Here is a 20733-nt window from a genome sequence, read left to right on the forward strand (position 1 = left end):
TAGTCGGTCCTGCTGGTTGTGGTTGCGTAGAAAAAGGATAGAACGTTCTACAAGCGTGACTCAAGGATGCGCCGCCTATAAACGGCGACGGTCCGCCGCATTGGATTTTCATTCGCCTTTGACACCCCTAAACAACCAAACTTAAAAACTCAATTTAGACCCCGTCTGCCCGTCTCCTATGAAACCACTGATACGTAGTGACTCCTACGAGCGCGATCGGATCTCGAATTTATGCATTTGATTGGTTGCAGGCGAGGATAATCAATAGTCAATTATTTCCAAGGTTGAGTCGGTGACTACAGCTCGGTGCAGCAGCACATAGTACCGTGGTACTTGCAAAGAATTACTGCTCAGGTGGTGCACATGTGCCGGCGGTAGTTGAAAGAGAAATCGATAAGAGTGGAATTCGAAGTTAGACGAAGTTAGAGCGAAAGCATGGACGTTGAAATTGGACCAAGCTCTCCCGCAATCGCTCTTTCCACCTTTCACCAAGCCAATCCTGGAGCCATGTACCTCCCCGCTAACACCGCCGCTGCTGCCGTTGCCGGGATCAGTCTTCCACCGGCTTCCATATCCAATTATCCGAATTCCAATTCAAATGCTTCCCGCTATTATTATTCCAATTCGACCTCAATGCAACAACCGCAACAATACCAACAATACCAGCAATACCAACAACACAACCAGCACTATACTCTCGATGTCGGTGGCGGGATGCGCAAGATGCGCAAGAGGAAAGCCGAGTCTCAGGACAATGAAAGACTATCCAAGAGATTGAGTCTCCTCAACCTTGGTAAGTGTTTTTGCTTCCATTCACTCGCCATCCCACGCCAACTACGAGAAATGCGCTTCTAACATCACTTTCCCTCTTGCAGAAAAAAATGGTCACAAACTCTACGTCCCGGTCGAGAGCCCGAAGCTCAGACCGACCGAATGCGCGCTGACGCAGATCCCCGAGGACGACACAATGCAACTCGACGACTCGAAGCACAAGGTGTACATCTACAACATAGACGACGAGCTCTCCGAGAGCGAGTCCGACAGCGAAGGCCGCTTGGTCTTTATACCGGACATCGAGAAGCACCTCATGCAGAACCGCATTCCGCCGTCAGTGCTGGCCAACAAAGACGGCGAGCTTGCTGGCATGCAATTGGTCCTATACAGCGAGCCCTCCTCGCTAACCGTCCCAAAGGAGCAGGATAGCGTAAGGAAGGCGATCATCGAGGCAAGGCAGAGGATCAGGGAGAAGCAAAAGGAGGAGCACGAACAAGAAGTCACATCTACATCGACTCCTGCAACTTCGCCCTCGATGCCGAACGGCATCCCCAATGGCACATCAAACGGTTTCACAAACTATAACGGAATAGAAACAAGCTACAACAACGACCCGGACGCAATGGAAGTAGATTGAAGGGAAAGTAACGAATTATAAACGCGATATACGGAGTTTGGCTCGTTCAACTAGATACCCAGGCGGTTTTAGCGGGAAACATCTTATTTCGGGTGTGATTGAATAACTTCTTCAGGCGCAATCCGGAGTCCAGATATTTCTCTTAGCACGTGCGATGTGAAGCAAGGCAACACGGTAACTCGGTGTGTTTATGTAGTTCCTTTTTTTGCAATAGGATTTTTGCAATAGGATTATTCATTCTGGTCCTGAATCGTACAGCACAACGGTTCATCCATGTTTTTTTGCCCGACTAATGCTTGCTTGCTTGCCTGCCTGCTGCCCTGTACTCTGTACCATAGGCTTATTTAGCAAGTCCCTAATGTAACACATTCCCATACGTCGTCCCATCATCGTACACGCCACCTCCATCACCTTTCCCTTTTCCCCTCACGCTCATCCTCGTCATCAAAATGAAACGCAGCCGAAAAAGAAAAACGCAAAACCGCTTTATCGCTGCGCAGCGGGCGGCGGTCCCGGAGGCGGTGCGTATTCGCCACTAGTAACGCCGGTCTGCATGGGGTCGACCTTGGTGCCTCCCATGGGCGGCGGGCCGCCCTCGTACGTTGGCGGGCGGTTGTTCGGGTCGTAGACCGGGGGCGGCATCGCGTGCATGCCATACATGCCTCCCGGCGGCGCGGGCCCGTAGCCCGGCGCCGGGTAGTTGGTGTAGGAGGCCTGGGGCCAGGCGTAGCGCGGGTCGACGCCGGCTTTTTCTTGGCGCGAGAGCAGCCACTAGGACATCGGTTGTTAGTTCGGGTTTGCCGATCGGATGGATTTTTATGGAGTTGGCGTTCAAGGGGGATAGTGTTGGGGTGAAGGGGATGGAAAAAAGAAATAAAAGGGGTACGTACGTTGTGGTAGGCCATCGGCTTCAATCCTTTGTTCACGCGGCGCTTGGCGTGCATGCGCCCGAGGACGAGGTACAGCGCCAGCAGGACGGTGATGCCGAGGAATAGAGACCATTTGACGATGACGCCTGTCTAGTGTAGTGTTAGTTATTTATTCTTTATCAATCGATCTTCAATACGTACCCGAGTATACCAGAACCAGACAAGGCGGCCATTATTATCCTCGACGTATTGGCGGCGTACCAACTTGTCCGCCGACGGGACGTACACTGGGATGCGTGTCTTCCCAAACATGATGAACTTGACTTCTTTCTTCTGCCTTCAGGTCTCCGATCTGAATAATAACAGTTGACAATCGCAAAAAATCAATAGAACCGATTAATAAAGAGAAAAAAAGGTTGATTAGAAGCGAAAGAATCCAGCGGTCGTTGAATTGAAAAATGCACTGCACTGCGATCGACGGTCCAGGTCCAGCCGACTCTTCAAATAATACGAACGGGAGAAGAAACAAAAAGAATGAGAAGATTGAAATGCCAAGCTTTTTGCCCAGCGGTGAAAGGGCAGGGAGATCGCTATTTCAATGGATTTCTTTAGGCCAGGGGGGGAGTTAAGATAAAGCGATTTTATCGATGAGGGATGAGGGAGCCCAATTTGTTCTTGGGTGAAAAAGTGAATTGTGAATTGAATGGCTTTGTATTGTATTCGGTGGCGTTCCTCGCAATCTGCGGCAGACTTGTTACAAAGTTGACGTTTCAAAGAGGTCTCGAGCGACGGGGCGTGGTTGGCTGGCCGATGCTAGTTCATAAAGGGTCGCTGAGGGTCCGGTCAGGGGATGGGACGGATCGGGGAAGGGGGAGAGACGCGTGTTACAAGCTTTTTAAACGTCGTCACAGTAGTCAGGGTCGTATCGTCGACTACGTAGTACGAATTACGCACTGTCGAAATTCCTAAAACAGAACGCCAAGGGGGGGAATTGGCGATGATCGGATCGCCGTGCCTGCCCGTGCTCAGATCTTGAGAAGTCGTTTGGGAATCATTGGGAAACAGCGATTTGCAATAATTGTCCAAGCTGGCTCTATTTTAACTTCCTTCTCCTCTGATCAATGTCTTCACATGTAACACCTGTCTGATTAGTAAATATATTAAGTGTAATGCAATAGTATGGCAGGTCGGCCCGTATCATGATTCATAATAACCCCTGACTTGCTAAAGTGACGGCTCAGCCATATCAAGTTGACCAGGGAGGTAGATCGATACGACCACTTCGGACGATATATATCCTGTTTTCCAGAGTGATAAGCACGAATTTGTTGTTATATTCGATCTCGTCATCAATAGTTCAATGCCTTGTTTGACTGGTGTTACGTCTCTCCAATACACATATATAGTAGGTGGGATGGCATCGCGAAACCTTTTGAAATATGAATAATCTTTACTACGAAACTTGACCTTCCCACGCGGATTCGAGGTAACGGTTGAGCCACACAAGAGATGCTCTCAGTCTCTCCCTGACTTGAGGGGCATTTATAAACCATTAGTATCACCATTTGTGGTCTTACTCCCACGCCATCCTAAGTCAGGAGAAGATGGGTCGAATGAACCCAGGCAAATAGCCGACCAGTCCTCAATATCCACTCGACTACGTGTGTCTAATGGGTAAGGGGACAAATCAGTAGGTATGAAATACCGAGGTCGCACAAACATATGGCCAGATTGTAAGTTTTGAAGCCCAGGAAGATCCTAGATGCTAATTATAAGGTGACCTCGTAAACCATATACCATCCGCGTAATGCATGTCGTGTCAATTACAAGACTAACATATCGAACATCTTCCGGGAATTTGTGGTGGTGTCCAATATCATAAGATTGGCGCGAATGCATAAGTCCTCATTAATAACTCGTAGACTGTCTAAGGCAAAACTTCCTTTGATATGGCTAAAGCACATGACACATAACACATAGTATTAGCCTTATAATCCCGTATGACGCTCTTCCGATCGATGTGGCGATCTGCAGTTCTGTGTTCCTGATTAACATTCTTCGTGGTCTTTGGTCGGTGATACAAGTCGTCGTCCCAATAATTCAGAGATAGCCCAACAGTGCAACATATTGCAAACGTAATAATCCAATTTCCATGTCAGACAGATCTAAGGCCCTCTTAACGCCGTCAATACGCCGGATTATTCCCCTCTGTTGCATCTTGCATGGGCTCGGTGGTATACGCCGCAGCAATGATTCGTCGTCTCTCCTCGCCAGCTTCGACGATCTTTCGTAACGTGGTCATTCGCCTTTCAAATTTATCCACTATATTAGTGTAGTCTTCGGTCTCTCCTCTTTCACGATCATGATGGCCGCTTCCACCGCCACTTGCGATGCCGGAGCCTTGCCTGCTAGCCTCTCCGGACGTTCCGCCCTCTGAGCCTAGAGCGCTGGTTTCTATACCATCGATCCGCAGCATCAAACGATCAGCTCGAGCGTTGTTGTCTCCACCTTCATCACCATCGTTGCTTCCGTCTGATGAAGCTGGTGGTATGTGACTCAGTTGAGTATCTAGCACCGCCCACGATGCCGACAGACTCGAGGCCCAAGCGACGCTGTATCCGCCGTTAGAGTTGGGTGCTAGGTCCAGTATCATGGCCCTGCTATGCCTTAGGGCTGGGTCGGAGGTAGATTCGTCGACACCGGTATCAAGTTCGGCTAATGCTTGCGTTAGGATGTCTGGATCATCGTCGCTGAAGATGTAGCGCACATGAGGATGATGAGTTGTACGCGTCGACGTATTATTCACAAGAGTAAAGATAGGCGCAAACGGAGGGGCATCGAGATCTTGATCATGATCGTGGTTGTAATCGCGGGAATCATCCGCCATGTGCGGTCGTTCCGGTACAGGCTCTGTCATCTCGAAGATTGGCAGCCGGAAGTCATGAGGATGGTTGTTCGCAGTCGGGAAATGGAGAAATGGAGAAGAAGTTAGGATGGAAATATTGAGAAGAAGGCTGGCGCATCGTGGCTCCAGGATTCCATGTGTTGAGAAGTTAATGGATAAGAAATGGCCCCAAACGCTTTAAATGGTTTGCTCCGGAGTAGGTACCTTTAAGTGATCAATGGAAGACTGCAGGTGCAAGTGTCCAAGTGGTGTCATGCAAGCTGCAAAGCAGTGACATCCATGGAAGTGGCAGAGTGGTACCTCCCCAGGTACCCACCTAAGAGAAAGCCTAGCTTGCCTAACCTTAGCTGTATGTCCAGGGTTGTTGTAGCCTTTGCAGCCCTTTGGAGCTTCTATCTTATCTGCATGTGGGGAAGTAGGAAAGCTTCGGGTCTTGGCGTTTTTCGGTAAGAGATGCCATATGCAGGGACAAAGCTATCGTCGTGGAGAACGTTTGATTTGGAGGCGAATAGGCAGAAGATGCATTAGCAAACTCCAATTATCATAATACTAAAGTAGGTATGTAGACAAGTATTCCATTAAATGCTATTTATATTAGATGATCACTTAATTTTAAGGAGTGAATGGCATGGAGATCACTTACTTTCACCAACTAAACTCCATCGCAACCTTGTTACTAGACTATTAATGTAAGGGTACGATATAGGTAAGTACCTATAGAGAATAGGTATCGTATAGAAGCTGATGAGCCATCGCCCGGGTGAGCTCTAAAACATGTATAGCAATACTCAAAGCTGATCATCACTAATCCTCAACTATTGTGTCTTGCTGATCTTCGACGGATTGCTGCGGCACCCCAGTCTCTGGTCCCCATTCAAACTCTGTATAACATGTCAGTTAATGATGAAATTATAGAGGTGTTTCAACATACTCTGTCGACACATTGGACATTGGCCTTTGGCTGAGTCTTGTTTTATCCACTCCATGATACAGTGCTTGCCATAGCGTCAGTTTATTGAGTCTCTAAAAAGGCCACATCGTTCAACACTAACCATGTGAAAGTTGTGGCCACACTTCCCGGATACTAAAAAAGAGTTAGTCGAATAAGCAATGAAGGAAATATAATAAGACGCAATAGTATGTAGCTTACAGAGACTACAATCATCTCCTGGATATTTGCAGGTTGGGCACGTCCCGTCAAAGTGGACTTGACAAATTCCACACACATCATCTTCGGGAAGATCCCATCTCCATGTTGCAACCGCGTTCCATTGCTTGATCTTGACCTTCATTGTGAATGTATTTTTTTTTTTTTTCCGGTGATGTCTAACACTGCCTTTGAAAAAGAATTATCAGGGCTTAAAGCAAAGACTAGTGAATCAAGAAGGTGTTCTTCTGACTTATTCCGAGTTGTTGATGTATTATTATTATTAGGATTTGTAGTGAAATGAACCGTCACAGTGACCAACTCCGCTAGATCAAACTATGCCTACCTATATATGCAACAAACCATCACACACGCACGCGATATATGCATTAGCCCGGCACCGCACCTGCTGCTAGCATGATGTACCCCACCATTACAATCTGAGGTATGGCAGGCGCCTTTTTCGGCCAGGTAAACCTTGCTTATCGGCAACAACCAGGGCTATTGGTAATTGGCGATTGTAGAATTTACACTTCACGCCATCGCAAACTTTATCTGCAGTCCGTTCCCTCACCACCCATCGATTTGTTTACATATAAGCATCTACTGTCTTAGGATTGGACGTGACAAAGGAAGTGACGACTGCAGATTTCTATAAGGACCCCGCATTTCACAATTCCATAAGTTACCGAGCAAATTGGGAATTATTCGTTCATCCGAACATCACTTTGTCCACTTCAATCAGAATTGTTCAACGGCCTTTCCGGACGAGGCGCTGATCTGGATTCCTCCTTTCCAGACGGTGAGCGAACAGAAAACTTATCTCAAAGTGTCACCACACCCGAGCGCGGATGTTCACGATCGACACCTAAGCATTTACGTGCATAAACCGCATAAGAGAGCTCCCGTTGAGCGATCTAGCTATGGCTACGCTCGGTATATTCCGCTCCACAAGAGCCTTCCGTCCACGACAAAGCTTTCAAAAATGCCAAATTGGTTTCATAGAGCTACGACGAAATCTCTCTTCCTACCTAGTCACACCCAATGAGCTAGCAGAAGCCCTCAAGAAAAGCCCGCCATCACCCATTAGCACCGAACCTCGAGTTATTCCCCTATGCGCCGCTTGGTTTTTACCAAACGATGAACGAAAAGGCATTGAAGTCTTCCGAGAGAAGCGAATACCAAAAGCTCGCTTCTTCGATCTCGACAAGGTTATCGACAAACGAAGCCCATATCCCCATATGCTTCCAAGTCCCAAGACATTTGCCGAAGCGATGAGTTCCCTTGGTATCCGGAAGGAAGATACAGTGGTTGTATATGATTCAAAAGAGTTGGGTATCTTTAGTGCGCCAAGAGTGGGCTGGACACTTAGAGTATTCGGGCATCCTAGGGTGCACCTCTTAAACAATTTCAAGATATGGGTGGACGAAGGACATCCTACAGAGTCTGGCGAGCTCTACAGTGTGGAGTGCAACCCGTACCCAATCCCGAAACCAGACGAAGTTAAGGTCGCAAGCTTCGAAGAAGTGCGGGAGGTCGCCCAAGACTCTAACAAAGAAGGTGCGGAGGGCGTCCAGATTATTGATGCAAGACCCAATGGCAGATTCACTGGCAAGGATCCTGAGCCGAGAGAGGGTCTCTCTTCTGGCCACATGCCGGGTTCCATCAACATCCCTTTTACTGCTGTTCTCGACTCTAAGACGAAAGCATTCTTGCCGAAGGAGCAGTTACAAAAGTTGTTCAAGGAAAAGGGAGTGGATCCATCAAAGCCCATCATCTCAACTTGCGGTACTGGAGTAACAGCCGTCGTCATCGACACCGCTCTTGAAGTGGCGGGTTATGGTACCCCTGAGACCCGAAGAGTCTACGATGGTAGCTGGACGTGAGTCCAACCCCTTATTTCTTTTGAATTTCTTTTACTCGTTGCTAACAGATGAATAGTGAGTGGGCACAGCGAGTCAGTACTTCAGATTCGTTAATTCGCAAGGATGAATAGGAGGTAGTGGTGTAAATCGGAGAGAGGATGACGATGAGATACCCTCCTTTTTCAGGACTTCGTTGTGCTTTTGTCGATTTAAATGCCTACGTCCTTCACGCATACTTCCTCATCCCGCGTATCGTGCATCGTTTGCATCAAACATCCATGATTGTTACATGGTTTACTCCACTTAGTGTTGGGACAGTCAGTTTGGTCCAGGATTATTCTCAGGTACCAAAATTCTAATCCCTATTGTGTAAATATGACCTAGACCGTTACGGTGCAGCCGCGAGGTATTCACGGCTACGGCACCATGGGACTAGGCCCCGAACTCTGCATAGGCGTATTACGTTAATGTACAAATAATGAACATCGATGTATGTATTTCCATGATTGCGGTACGTATGAGTCGTAACCTGGTAAGTTGCAGCAAGCAACCCCTATGAAATATCGTATCGTTGTAGAGGTTTAAACTTACCTATGCATTCAGGTTAGGATAACTGAGGCCTGAAATCTTGCCAATTCCTATCTATGCCAATATTGTAGAGTTAGAAGATTCGCTATATGCATATTTGAAATACCAATACCCAAAAATGAAGCTATCGTAAGGATTGTATCATCTGCATGATCTTAAGTAAGATACTTACCTAGGTACATCATTGCCTTTAGGTACTATTTATGGGTCATATATGTACATAAGTACACCTTATCGTCTTATCGGAATCTGGAGGTTAGTGCACAGACCATTTCGGCTGGGGCTGTTTCCCACAAACTGTTGTGCAAAATCAAAAATTATTATTTGGCCCCTCCATGTCGTGAAAATTCCCAAACTTCGATTTAGTCAACCCCAATTTCGCGACCACGAAAAGCTCAATTCGTGAGCTTCGCACTGCGCAATTTACCTGAATAACAACTAAACAGCCAACTCCCTTCAGAAAACAATACAATATGGCTGACCGAGGCGGTGCCCGTGGCGGCGGATTTGGTGCTCGAGGTGACCGAGGCGGCGATCGTGGCCGTGGTCGTGGCAGAGGCCGTGGCCGACGTGGTGGTGCGAAGGACAGCGAGAAGGAATGGATGCCCGTCACCAAGCTCGGCCGTCTCGTGAAGGCTGGCAAGATCAAGAGCATGGAGGAGATCTACCTACACTCTCTACCCATCAAGGAGTACCAGATCGTCGACTTCTTCCTACCCAAGCTGAAGGATGAGGTCATGAAGGTACGGCATTGCCCACGAAGAACTCGAGATTTCTACCTTCTAGCGGAAATTTGTTTCAGTTATTTCAAAACATAGATCAAAATGCTAACGAAAATTCCAAATATAGATCAAGCCCGTGCAGAAGCAGACCCGTGCTGGTCAGCGAACCCGATTTAAGGCCATCGTCATCATTGGTGACTCCGAGGGTCACGTTGGTCTTGGTATCAAGACCTCCAAGGAAGTCGCTACCGCTATCCGTGCCGCGATTATCATCGCCAAGCTTAGCGTCATCCCCGTTCGACGTGGTTACTGGGGTACCAACCTTGGTCTCCCTCACTCCTTGCCTGTCAAGGAGAGCGGAAAGTGCGGTTCCGTTACTGTCCGAGTATGTTGAAGGCCTAAATGAAATGAAATAATCAGAGGATGATTCAATGCTAATACTTTTTCTAGCTTATCCCTGCTCCCCGTGGTACCCAGATTGTCGCATCTCCCGCCGTAAAGCGTCTCCTACAACTTGCCGGTATTGAGGACGCCTACACCTCCTCATCCGGTTCCACCAAGACTCTCGAGAACACCCTGAAGGCTACCTTTGCTGCCATCTCCAACAGCTACGGGTTCTTGACGCCCAACCTGTGGTCTGAGACGAAATTGATCCGAAGCCCGTTGGAGGAGTACGCGGATACTCTCCGAGAAGGAAAGAGATACTAAATGCGGAATTCTGGGCATTCGGCGTAGATTCGTTCTTGATTTCTAATTGCATCGGTGCCAGGTAGGCAGGCATCAGACTAGGGCAGCAAAAATGGCAGCTTCATTCTGACAATGAACAACTAACTCCGTTCACTTAATGCATTGTGCAACTCCTAGGACATAATCGATGATGTCTTATCGTCAAGTGAACGATTGTGACATACTACCTACATAATAAAGTGTTCAGCACGCTTCAAATATCGAATCTGCGGGTTAGAACCTTCTAAATTCGATTTGGTCATAATGAGCCGTACCTTATAAGGGGTAAGTAAGCTCTAACCGCCCCTTTTTTACAAAAGAAAATCGAGCACAAGTGACCAAGAAGGAGTATGGGAGTAACATCTCTGCGAGCAAGCGCGATGCCTTTTACCATTTTACTGTTTCCTCTTAATCCCATGCAGGTACTTCCTGCTACGCTAATATCAAGTAAAGAAATAGCAGGAGCCAATATGACATTGATCGAGTATACCACCAGCATAATTCTTGGCTTATACAGTATCGTATCTTCAATACCTACTTTCTCCAACTAAGAGCTCTTTTTAGTCCTTGCTACTCAAGCCGTCCTCGTTTTGGAATTTTTGGACCTGTGGTTTTTGCCCAATTATTTTGGACTGGACGCTTTTGGGCCCTATTATATTCCAATGATATCCTCACATTTTGAACCTCGAGGCTTAGCGAGGTCTTTTCTCTTTGCCCTCGTCTGTGCCTTCAGCGTCGGCTTCCTTACTGCCATCTACTTTCATACCAACGTTGTCAACACGAGATACGAGAGACGTGACCTGTCTGTTAAGGACTACTCATTACCTGAAAAGCCACTCACCCAAGATGTTGGAACGCTACGTGATCAGAGAGGACAGGGTCTTAGTTCGATGGGCATTGCCGACTCGATCTCTAATGGAGTTGACAATCCCATTATGGGTGGGTTGACAACAACGAGGTCAGAGATGAAGGGTGATTCAACCAACGTGACACTTATTACAAACCAGTCTAGCATCGACTCATCCGAGAGTGCGTCTGTCTTGTTGACGGACCAGCCGATACTAACATTTTCCGCGCCGCTGGAGACAAATAACACGAATACTACGACGGTTGTGGAGAAGACGGGCAGCCTCGTCGGTAGACAGATAACTCAAGCCACGCTTAGCATCGCCCAGAAGACCACTTCTACCTCTCTGAATTGGGTTATCAAGAATACCCCGGGACTAGCAAAAGGCTATACTTTCTCGGCAGGTAGCCAGCTTGAGGATTTTATATGCAGTACTACAGCTATTGTTAATGGAAGCCTTACGACTGTTACCGGTATGTGTGACAATACGGCTTCGGTAGTCGTTGATAATGGGCCTATGACGGAAGCATCCGAAACTACTCTATTTCCGCTTCCAACCTCTACTCCGATAACTACGGCAACAACTCCGACGGTAGCTCCTTTAACTACCTCAAGCCTTGAGACATCTCAAGTTTTCAATTCCGGTTCTATCTCACAAACTTCCATAACACAAGGCCCGCAAAGCAGTGGAAGCCCTGAGACAACAGTTTCTAGGGGTAGGTTGTCTTCAGATTGTAATTTATTGGGAATTCTGATGGGCTAATTCCTGTATTAGGAAATTGTCCTGCCGTCACAACCGAAACGGTTTTCTTGTGAGTTAGTCCTGTTGATATCTGAAGTATTCTACGCGATTAACAACCGTGATCGTACAGAGCCGGTGAAACTTCAACTCTTACTGTCTATGCCCCAAAGCCATGTCCAACGGTCCCGCCTTGTCCAACATGTGCGTCTCCCACTTGTCATTGTCCCAATGCTGGCAGTCCGACAACATCTCCTCCAGGAGGTAATGGAGCACAGGGGCCGTGTCCTGGATCGGGTTATACATGTCACGATTGTCTTGACGGGTGGTTCTGCCCACCACCACAAACGCCTGCTCAATCTGCCCCTTGTGGGTTCGGTTGGCCTTGTGCCCATTGTGATGGAGGCTGGTTTTGTGTTCCTGGACCAACGTCACCACCTGATTCGGAAACATGCACAAGCACCAGTGGACCAACTCCTAACAGCGCTAGCACAACCTCCTCACCATCCTCTCGGTCTGCTACCTTTTCTCAAGCGAGCCCGACGCGCCCTGCGGGAACAGGTGGGCCCAGACCTAGCCCCAAGAGCCCTAGAGGAGCCTCGGGCTGGGGCTACTGCGGCTGCTGGGCTGACCAACCTGATCAGCCAGCACTCAGTCTAGGACCTCACACCAATATAGGGCCCCTTACTAACGTGGCGTGTGTTCAACATTGCATGGCCCGTGGTTTCCTCATGGCGGGTACGGAAGGCGGTGATAGTTGCTACTGCGGAAACTTCCTTAATGGAACACAGCACTTGGATGACTCCGTATGTTCGACGCCATGTAAGGGCGACCCTAAGCAAGCCTGCGGTGGCAACCAAGCTCTCACTTGTTACAGTTCTGACAATGAAGCTCACGGCTGGGCAAGCGTCGGCCCTCAGCCTTTACCTGCAACCGTCTCGCCACCTGAGGTTATCTCGTTGGCTGTTGGCGGCATTGCTCAGACTGTAGTCACTCAACCGGCGGAAGTGTTTCCTCCACCCGGTGCAGACATGAGTTCGCTAGTAAGTAAGTATGGACACAAAACGAAACAACCCGAGGGTCAGTTACCTAGCGGTAAGGGAGGTCCTGCTCCAGGATCACCAACAACCTCACCCAATGGAGGCGGCGGCGGTGCTGGTCCAGTACAGGGCTCTCCATCGGGTTCAAATCCAAACGAGATTTCTAGTACCGGTCCTACCTCTCCCAGTAGTAGCGGTGGTTCATCTTCAAATCCGAATGGAGCCGGGGGAGCAGCCCCGATGTCACCCGGGAGCAACCCCACGACATCTCCGAATTGGAATACCAACTCAGGGATGAATCCGAGTTCTACGCCGAATAGTAATGGTGGTGGTCCGGCCCCTGGCCAGGGGAGTAGTCCCAGTTCGTCTTCGACTGGAGGAGCAGGCGCCGGTCCAGTTTCTGGTCCCAATTCGAATACATCACCGAGTCAAGGAGGTGGTTCCAGTTCTAGTCCCGGAGGCGGAATGGGTGGTGCTGGCCCGGTGACGGCTGGAGGAAATCCCAATTCGCCAACTTCTTCTCCCGTTGGTGCTGGGACCGCCGGCGCATCTCCAACTGGCCCGAGTAGTAATACCGGAAAAATACCTCCGTGTGATGGCTCAAATCCAAACTGTACACCAGTTGGAGGTGACCAAACACAGCCGTCGCCAGGTCAGGGCCAGGGCACTGCTGCTCCCAATCCTAATGGCAACCCGAGTCAGACGGCATCAGGCGGAGGTCAAGGAACAGCCGCTCCCAACCCCACCGGTAACCCAAATCAAACTCCTACAGGTCCAGGTCAGGGTACTGCAGCTCCTGCTCCTGGAAGCGGCGGTGACCCAACTCAACCTTCCACTAGCCAGGGCCAAGGAACCGCAGCTCCTAATCCCGGTCAAGGTACAGCAGCCCCCAATGGTGCTCCTAGCACTTGTACTTCAGGCTCAACCGATCCAAATTGTAATCCATCATCCCAGAACCAGGGGTCAAATTCACCCTCAAATGGTGGGACAGCAGCACCTAATCCAACAGGAAATGGAAGCAAACTGTGCTCAATTGGTTCTAATGATCCTGCCTGTACGAGCATAGCAGGCAATAAGGGCTCGTTGACACCAACATCGTCCGGCCAAGGCCAAGGGACAGCAGCACCTAATGCTAACCCGAACCCATCTACCTGCACGTCTGGTTCGAACGATCCGGCTTGCAGTTCACCAGGGAATGCAGGTACTGCAGCACCCGGCGCAACGCAGGGAAGTACTTCACCGAATGGCAATGGTGGAGCAGGTCCCAATCCATCAACGCCTGGCAATAACCCAAGCTCATCATCACCCAACAATGGGGCCGGTGGTCCTGCGCCTGGACAAAACCAGCCTACAACTTCGAATTCCAACGGTGTCCCCTCCACTTGTACCGCAGGATCTACCGATCCCGCCTGTACATCACCCAACAACGGTGGTGGTGTCGGCGCCGGCCCGGGACAGAATCAGCCGTCTGGGTCAAGTCCGAGCACTGGTACTGCTAGTTGTATGCAAGGATCTTCGGACCCTTCTTGCACATCACCGAATAATGGAGGGGCTGGCGCTGGTCCGGGAGGGCAAAACCAACCGACCGCCTCTGGTCCAAATAATTCACCTTCGAGCGGTAGTTCATGTACGCTAGGATCTAATGACCCAAACTGTACCTCCCCTGGAAATGGTGGAAACACTAGTCCAGGTGGGACGGGAGGCCAAGGCCCGGTCACGAACGGCCCAGCAACAACGAATCCATCTAGTAACGGAGGGGGAGCCGGCCCAGGCGGACAAGGAAACGGAAATAGTACCCCATCGACACCGGGCTCTAACCCGACTTCGAACCCATCTGGGAATGGTGGTGCTGGACCTAACAACGGAGGTAACGGAAGTGGCAACCCATCAACTCCAGGATCGGGCCCAACTTCTAACCCCGCCGGCGCTGGTGGCCCTGCTCCCGGGCAAGGCTCAAATCCAACCTCACTTCCTCCCGGAGCGGTGCCGTATAGCGCTCGGCCTTCTCCCTCGATGACCACATTCGCGTCCATGATCCCGTGGACCGAGCCCGATGGCAGCAGGGGACCTCCAACCACCGCACTACATCACGGAATGAGCAGCGATATAGAGGTCTCCGATACTCCCGAACTAGAGTTTGAAAAGGCGCCTACTACAACTTTCAGTACGTCAATGCTAACGGATCCACGTTGGCAGCGCATACGTCCGGTAGTGGTGTGGTAAAAAGGAAAGCAAGGCATAGCCTCAACGAAGGTTACAGAAGCCTTTAAAGAAAGAGAACATATGGAATGGAATGGAGAGGACATTAAAAGCTTAGGAGACCTTGGGTACCATTATGAGTGAGAAGGCTTTCCGACTATTTATTAAGGGGTGAGAGTCACTCGCTCTTTTCTTTTTTTGGAACTTTTTGGAATTGGGATTGTATTTGTCAGGAGTCGTGCAGTCTTGGTTGACGCTGCATACAGTTACAGTTACAGTTACACTTAGACAGAGACATAGCCTGCTAGGGATGATATGTCGAGATACTGTTAGCAATTAATGAATGGGAAATATTCATCCCTTTACTTTCACGTAATTATCTCTTGTATTTGCTCCTATGCTACCGTGGGGCCAATGGGGGAAATCGTCGTTATATTGCAGCCCTCAACAGTGGAGGAGCATGTTAAGTTCACACTCTAAAGCTAGGTATGTAACTTCATGTCAACCTTTCGCGCAGCATGATGCCGGACATAAGGAAGAACGTACAAAGTAAACAGTTCGAGTAACTACCTAAGTAGGTACTGAGACTCCAGATCTCACGTTCTCCAGAGGCAAGGGTTCCCGATAGCTCCTCTCCATGGCCACGTATTATCCTTCTGCTTCTGCTTCTTCCACTCTTCTACCACGCATTCTGCCAACAACTCCGGACACAGCGCCACGCCTCTGAGCCGACCCGCGAGCTCGTCTACCTGTGTCTGGGCGTCGGCGTCGCGGGTACGGGCTTGCGCTTCGTTGATGATCGCCCGCACGTTCGTCGAGCTAAGCGTCGGGTCTAGACGCTCTGCGGGAGCGGAGCTGACGAAGCGCAATGTGTAGACGGTGTTTGTATAGTGCTGGTTAACGCTCCTGCACGTATAGACAGGCCGAACGGGAGTCTGCGCGCGGTAGCTCGGTTTTGTCCGGGGAAGTTCGTCAAATGGCCCCAGCAACTTCTCCTTCTCCCTCTCTAATACCCCCCGAATCCGCGCTTCTTCCTCGGGCCATTGCGACACGCGCTCCCACTGGGTATGATTCCGCAGATTCTTCGGCATCGAATTCGTGGTTCCGGGGTTAGAATCGTAGAAGTCGACCGGTCGACTGATATCCGTTGTGATCGCCATCTGACATCCCCAGACCCCGCGCTGGACGAAATTCAAGCTCACCTTGTCGCCGCCCGCTAGGTGCACGAACTCGACGTCGAACCCGTCTTCTTCAAACTTCCGCTCTAGTATCTCCACGGCGCGCATCCAGTCGTTTTCCGCGAAAACCCAGCACCAGTTAATCCCTTCCTCCTGTAACCCCTCCTCCCACAACACCATCCTATCCCCCTCGTCTAGTTTCAGACCCGCACCGCTGTCCCGCCCGAGCTTCCACCTCAGGTACTCGTCCCCGGCAACCAGGATGACCGCGCCCACGACGTTTAGGTCCGCGCCGGCGTACCGGAACGCGTGCCGCAGGTGCGCGAGGTGCCCGCGGTGCGGCGGGTTGAAGCACCCGTTGTACAGCAGTATCCTGTTCGTGCGGCCCTTCCGCAGGATCGGGCGCGTTGCCGCCGCTGGTATCGCGGCGTACGGCGGCGGTCCCCAGGTCATCATCATGACTGGTGGGGGCCTGCGCGTGTGTTGGATATAGGACTCCAGGTTCGCCGAGTCCCCCGACGCCGAAGGTGCGGCGCCGGGGTTCGGGGGAGGTTCTGGGATCATTACTCCCGCCTCCTTTTTTTTTCTAACCTGCGTTATTATTCTGCCCCCGCGACTTTGTGATGTCGAGTTGGCGGGCTAGCCCTACTGGGCTCTTTTGTCCCTAGGGGGTTGGTATGGTATGTTATCTGTGTGTATGTTTGAACTGCAGGTACGTATGTGCGTATGTATGTATGCACGCACTATAACTAGGTAGTATGTATTGCGTGGTAGTATTCAGGGGAACTGCATGCGAGATCCGCCGTGATGCGATGCGATGCGTGCCGTCCAAAGGTCCCTCCCTTCACCTGACCGGGTTTTCTATCGTATTTTAACATGAGGTGGACCTTGGCGCTGCGTGCTGCCTAAATAGGCAGCGCTGACAAGGCCGGCCGGGGTTTTGCAAGGTCATTGCGGCGGTGAGATCTGGCTTCTAGAAGGAAGCGTGTAGTCATGTCGATAGGTATGTATGTGACAGGCGCATAAGAAATTGCTCCTGTCTTCTCGTGACCACTTCTCCTTTGTTGCATTGGTCCAAATGGCAAAGGCTACTACTCATCAGACTTTAGACAAAGAAAAAAACGGTATGCGGTGTAAATGTTTCTAAGCGAGATCAGAGTTCCACTTACACATCCATATAAAGGTAGCAAGACAGCCAGGTTCTCTGAGACCTACATACATGACTCTAGCAATGCCTAGAATTGATGAGAAACTCAGGCGTAGGATAGAGGGTCGACGATGTCACATCATATTTCTCTACCCAAGGCAGCTAAGGTACGGTTATCGTATAAAGAGCTTTGGCATTCTCATATTGTCGTCTAATTATGTACATACCAAAAGCCGGATTCTGATTTCGATTGTCCAATACCCAAAGGCTTTTATAGAACGGTCCGGGCTAACTAAAAAGTCATCGTAGACCGAAGGACCCGAAGTCTTAAATGTGGCATGGTAATACGTTTGTAAATCGCAATAAACGTCGCTCGTTTCGCAGTGGGACAAAGCCGTCCGCCTGCATTAGCTCGCTGCTCATATGTAGGGGACCAATTAGGTGGGTTTTCTGCAAAGACATGCAGCAGACAATAAAATTCAAGACTCAATTTAGAATCAGTAAGATTAAATTAGACGTACTCGTTCAGAAAAGGGGGTGGATTTGAAGGTATTCACAAGCAAGAATCGAAGTAGCATTAAGTGAGTTTGCAGAGATTTTTACTCTTTTCCATGTTTATTTACGGGTGCTGTAGGCATACTATCATGTGACATGAAGTCCACCATGAGAACGAGAAGCCATCCAAGGTATCGTCCCATATGCCTTAGGGGTATTCCACAGCAAAGGTCCTCCACAAGAATTAAGATCCTCCCGACTAGGGAGCCGATCGGTGTATCGTATCGTGTGGCACGCCGTGATGCTGCTTTCATAAATTCCTCGGCCTCGCGAGGCGAGAGTCAAGCGTCTCTCGACATTCCGAAAGCAATTGGCGAATCCACTCGCCCGTAAACGTGCCAGTACGCACACGCGCGCCCACCCCATTTTTCATCATCCTCCACCGAAAATTGTTCACAAATTGCCAGTCTTTTTCACCAAATACAGCCTCGCCCATTTTTATGTATTGTTGTTCCTCTCCTTGCGCACCGTAGCTCTTGTGCCGAAATTGGGACGCCATCTTCTGGTCCTTGGGTCGATGGTGGAAAAACGCCCGAACGCACAGAAAGGAGAAATCAGATTTTTTTGGTTGACAATCGTTCGTTTTGGTGGTTGATGCAATGGCAGCACGCTCAATGGGTATGACTGAGAAAGGAAAAAAAGAAGAAATTGAAATCAAGCAAGTCGCTGATAATGCCATGGAGAATGAGCCTAAACCGTCAATTATGCAACAATCTTTTTTTTCTTCCAATGATACACATCCATGCGATAATCTCAAAGATAGTTGGTGTCGTTCATATGTCAAAGAATTTATTGGGTAAATCTACGTTGAATCTGTAGAAGTGTCGGGTCGGGGCATCATGATCATTACGAGACCATCGGGCCACTGTATTCGTCATACGAGTAGCCGGAGTATTGCTGCGCGTGTTGTTGATGTTGTGGTTGTGGTTGTTGAGGATACCCGGTCATGCTGGGAGGCTGCGGAGTGGGAGTAACTGGGCAACGAGGCGGGACATACTTGTTCATCGGATCCGCGACGCCAAAGTTGACTCCGTCGGGCGTGATAGGCGGTGTGAGATACCCATCCGCGACACCCATAGCAGCGCCGTGTCCCTTTTGGGGAGTGCTGTAGATGCTAGAGTGCGCAGACAGGGAGGATTCAGCTGGAGGGGACGGCGGTCCTTGCGCTCGACGGGCGATAGCCGCCTGCTGGGCAAGGAATTCGGCAAGCTTTCCAGAAACGCGGGACAAGTGCTGCGACGAATACTTCCTCGACAGCGTGACCGATGGTTGGTGCAAGTGCTGGGATAGGGCGAGGACGGTGACGTTCTCCAGGTGGTCCCATTCTCCATCGTTGACCTCCGGTCGTCCCAATATCGCACGGGCAAGAGCAAGCGAGGCACGCGCCATAATCGAGGGCTTGGTGGAAACGAAGTCTCGGTGGTACAAGGCAATCTCGCAGAGGTAAGCGGCCATATGCTCAACCTCTCGGTCATCAGCCTCCTCGGCAACGATCAACTGGGTGAAGAAGTCAACAGTAGGGTGTCCGATAGTCCATTCAAGCGTGTTGAGAACGTGCATCTCCATCTGAGTGAACATTCCAGAGTCGTATAATCCACAGCACATATTGTTCAGTTCGTTGATCTGGGGCACACGATCCTTCTTGTCACCGTACTTGGCAGCGATGAGAAGGGCCGCACATCCGACAAGTTGGTAGTGCTGCTTGTAGACTACTCGCTTAGAACAGTATCGGTCTAGCAGGTTAACAGTCAGAAACAGGGTCTCGGGAAGAAGTGCGAAGGCAGCGTGGGCCTCGATCAAGAAGTCGATCAGGTAGGGCCTCATGAACCACTGAATCTCCCGTTGCATATCAATTAGATTAGCATCCGGCAACGTCTCGTCCTGTTCAACTGTTAGCCGCAAATCAGTGTACCAACCGCCATCCATTTCCGGTAAGGATAAACCAGAGCCTAGAAAAAAGGGGGGGCGGGAAGCCTGAAGACACTAACCTCCATGTGCCTCATATGTTGCATTACATCCTCCAGATATTCATCTCCGGCCAGACGGGACAATTCATTGGCAATCATTTCTTGTCTGTTACGTGCCAACATCTTTGCCGCATCCTTCATGCTGATCCGGGGCTGTTGACGAGGCTCGTCGGACTCGACGAAGAAGCCGCAATCTCCCGAGGTTGAGTATGCCATATTGACGGTATGATGGTGCAAATGTTCGAGATTTCGGTGAGGGTGATTGATTATCGCAGGATTCGTTCAGAATCAGGATGTGTTCTTTAAAAGAGTGACGATTAGGTTCTCCAGGAATCTTGATACTGAGAGAGCGTATTAGGTAGTCGTCGCAGGTAGAAAACCGAAAGAGCGTAATTATTCCAGCTGGACGAACAACACAATTATTACTATATTAAAGAGCGTGATGAACTGTATGCAGTAAATGCAGTAAAAATAAAAATAAATGAATGACTGTGGCCGAATGGCTACGGAAAGACGGCGGAATGGTGAGGTGAAAGAGGGCCGGAGAGGCGGCCGTTAAAAAGAGGACGTCGAGTGAAAGGGCTCTGGAGTGGAATATTATTAGCGTCAGGAACAGGAACCCAATTGAGAAGAGCAGGAGAGACAATGATGGACCACAGGCAGACTAGGCGGATCAGGGCACGGCCTTCTGGAACCACACGATCAGGGGCAGAATACCAGGCATTCTGATTCGACCGAGAATCTGTGGGGATCAATTCCTGGCACGCGGCGAGCGACGTCTGGCAGGCAATTGATTCTCGATGGAGCATTTAATGCAGCATACGTGCA

General features: G+C 49.8%; 9 protein-coding genes across 9 annotated transcripts; 4 read left to right on the forward strand and 5 right to left on the reverse strand.

The window, feature by feature from the left end:
- Nucleotides 1–274: 274 nt before the first annotated feature.
- F4807DRAFT_88964 (uncharacterized protein) lies at nt 275–1615 on the forward strand. The gene is made up of 2 exons (XM_048003613.1): nt 275–793; nt 876–1615. The coding sequence occupies exons 1-2, from the start codon at nt 436–438 to the stop codon at nt 1409–1411; spliced, it is 894 nt and encodes a 297-aa protein (XP_047854274.1). The 5' UTR covers nt 275–435; the 3' UTR covers nt 1412–1615.
- A 39-nt stretch (nt 1616–1654) lies between these two features.
- On the reverse strand, nt 1655–2763 carry F4807DRAFT_88956 (uncharacterized protein). The gene is made up of 3 exons (XM_048003612.1): nt 2482–2763; nt 2302–2430; nt 1655–2182 (listed from the first exon to the last, which is right to left on the reverse strand). The coding sequence occupies exons 1-3, from the start codon at nt 2590–2592 to the stop codon at nt 1898–1900; spliced, it is 525 nt and encodes a 174-aa protein (XP_047854275.1). The 5' UTR covers nt 2593–2763; the 3' UTR covers nt 1655–1897.
- A 1242-nt stretch (nt 2764–4005) lies between these two features.
- F4807DRAFT_89049 (uncharacterized protein) lies at nt 4006–5330 on the reverse strand. The gene has a single exon (XM_048003614.1). The coding sequence runs from the start codon at nt 5195–5197 to the stop codon at nt 4466–4468; it is 732 nt and encodes a 243-aa protein (XP_047854276.1). The 5' UTR covers nt 5198–5330; the 3' UTR covers nt 4006–4465.
- Nucleotides 5331–5989: 659 nt separating this feature from the next.
- Nucleotides 5990–6477, reverse strand: F4807DRAFT_460501 (RING/U-box; the record flags this gene model as incomplete). The annotated part of the gene is made up of 4 exons (XM_048001536.1): nt 5990–6066; nt 6117–6180; nt 6238–6269; nt 6336–6477. 4 exons carry the CDS (start codon nt 6475–6477, stop codon nt 5990–5992), a joined length of 315 nt encoding a protein of 104 aa, XP_047854277.1.
- Nucleotides 6478–7101: 624 nt separating this feature from the next.
- F4807DRAFT_89064 (thiosulfate sulfurtransferase) lies at nt 7102–8725 on the forward strand. Its single transcript, XM_048003615.1, has 2 exons — nt 7102–8214; nt 8274–8725. Exons 1-2 carry the CDS (start codon nt 7256–7258, stop codon nt 8326–8328), a joined length of 1014 nt encoding a protein of 337 aa, XP_047854278.1. The 5' UTR covers nt 7102–7255; the 3' UTR covers nt 8329–8725.
- On the forward strand, nt 8726–10555 carry F4807DRAFT_89065 (ribosomal protein S5). Its single transcript, XM_048003616.1, has 5 exons — nt 8726–8729; nt 8801–8914; nt 8980–9528; nt 9635–9892; nt 9958–10555. The coding sequence occupies exons 3-5, from the start codon at nt 9259–9261 to the stop codon at nt 10213–10215; spliced, it is 786 nt and encodes a 261-aa protein (XP_047854279.1). The 5' UTR covers nt 8726–8729; nt 8801–8914; nt 8980–9258; the 3' UTR covers nt 10216–10555.
- A 1398-nt stretch (nt 10556–11953) lies between these two features.
- Nucleotides 11954–15441, forward strand: F4807DRAFT_89204 (uncharacterized protein; the record flags this gene model as incomplete). Its single annotated transcript, XM_048003617.1, has 1 exon — nt 11954–15441. A coding segment is annotated over one exon (3129 nt), but the record flags the coding sequence as incomplete, so codon positions are not given.
- Nucleotide 15442: 1 nt separating this feature from the next.
- On the reverse strand, nt 15443–16992 carry F4807DRAFT_89211 (uncharacterized protein). The gene is made up of 3 exons (XM_048003618.1): nt 15747–16992; nt 15605–15717; nt 15443–15540 (listed from the first exon to the last, which is right to left on the reverse strand). The coding sequence occupies exons 1-2, from the start codon at nt 16798–16800 to the stop codon at nt 15707–15709; spliced, it is 1065 nt and encodes a 354-aa protein (XP_047854281.1). The 5' UTR covers nt 16801–16992; the 3' UTR covers nt 15443–15540; nt 15605–15706.
- Nucleotides 16993–18784: 1792 nt separating this feature from the next.
- Nucleotides 18785–20121, reverse strand: F4807DRAFT_460507 (cyclin; the record flags this gene model as incomplete). Its single annotated transcript, XM_048001537.1, has 2 exons — nt 18785–19819; nt 19927–20121. The coding sequence occupies 2 exons, from the start codon at nt 20119–20121 to the stop codon at nt 18785–18787; spliced, it is 1230 nt and encodes a 409-aa protein (XP_047854282.1).
- Between the last annotated feature and the right edge of the window lie 612 nt (nt 20122–20733).

This window comes from Annulohypoxylon truncatum (genome assembly GCF_022578515.1).
Source record: "Annulohypoxylon truncatum strain CBS 140777 unplaced genomic scaffold F4807scaffold_16, whole genome shotgun sequence".
Classification (NCBI taxonomy): Eukaryota; Fungi; Ascomycota; class Sordariomycetes; order Xylariales; family Hypoxylaceae; genus Annulohypoxylon; species Annulohypoxylon truncatum.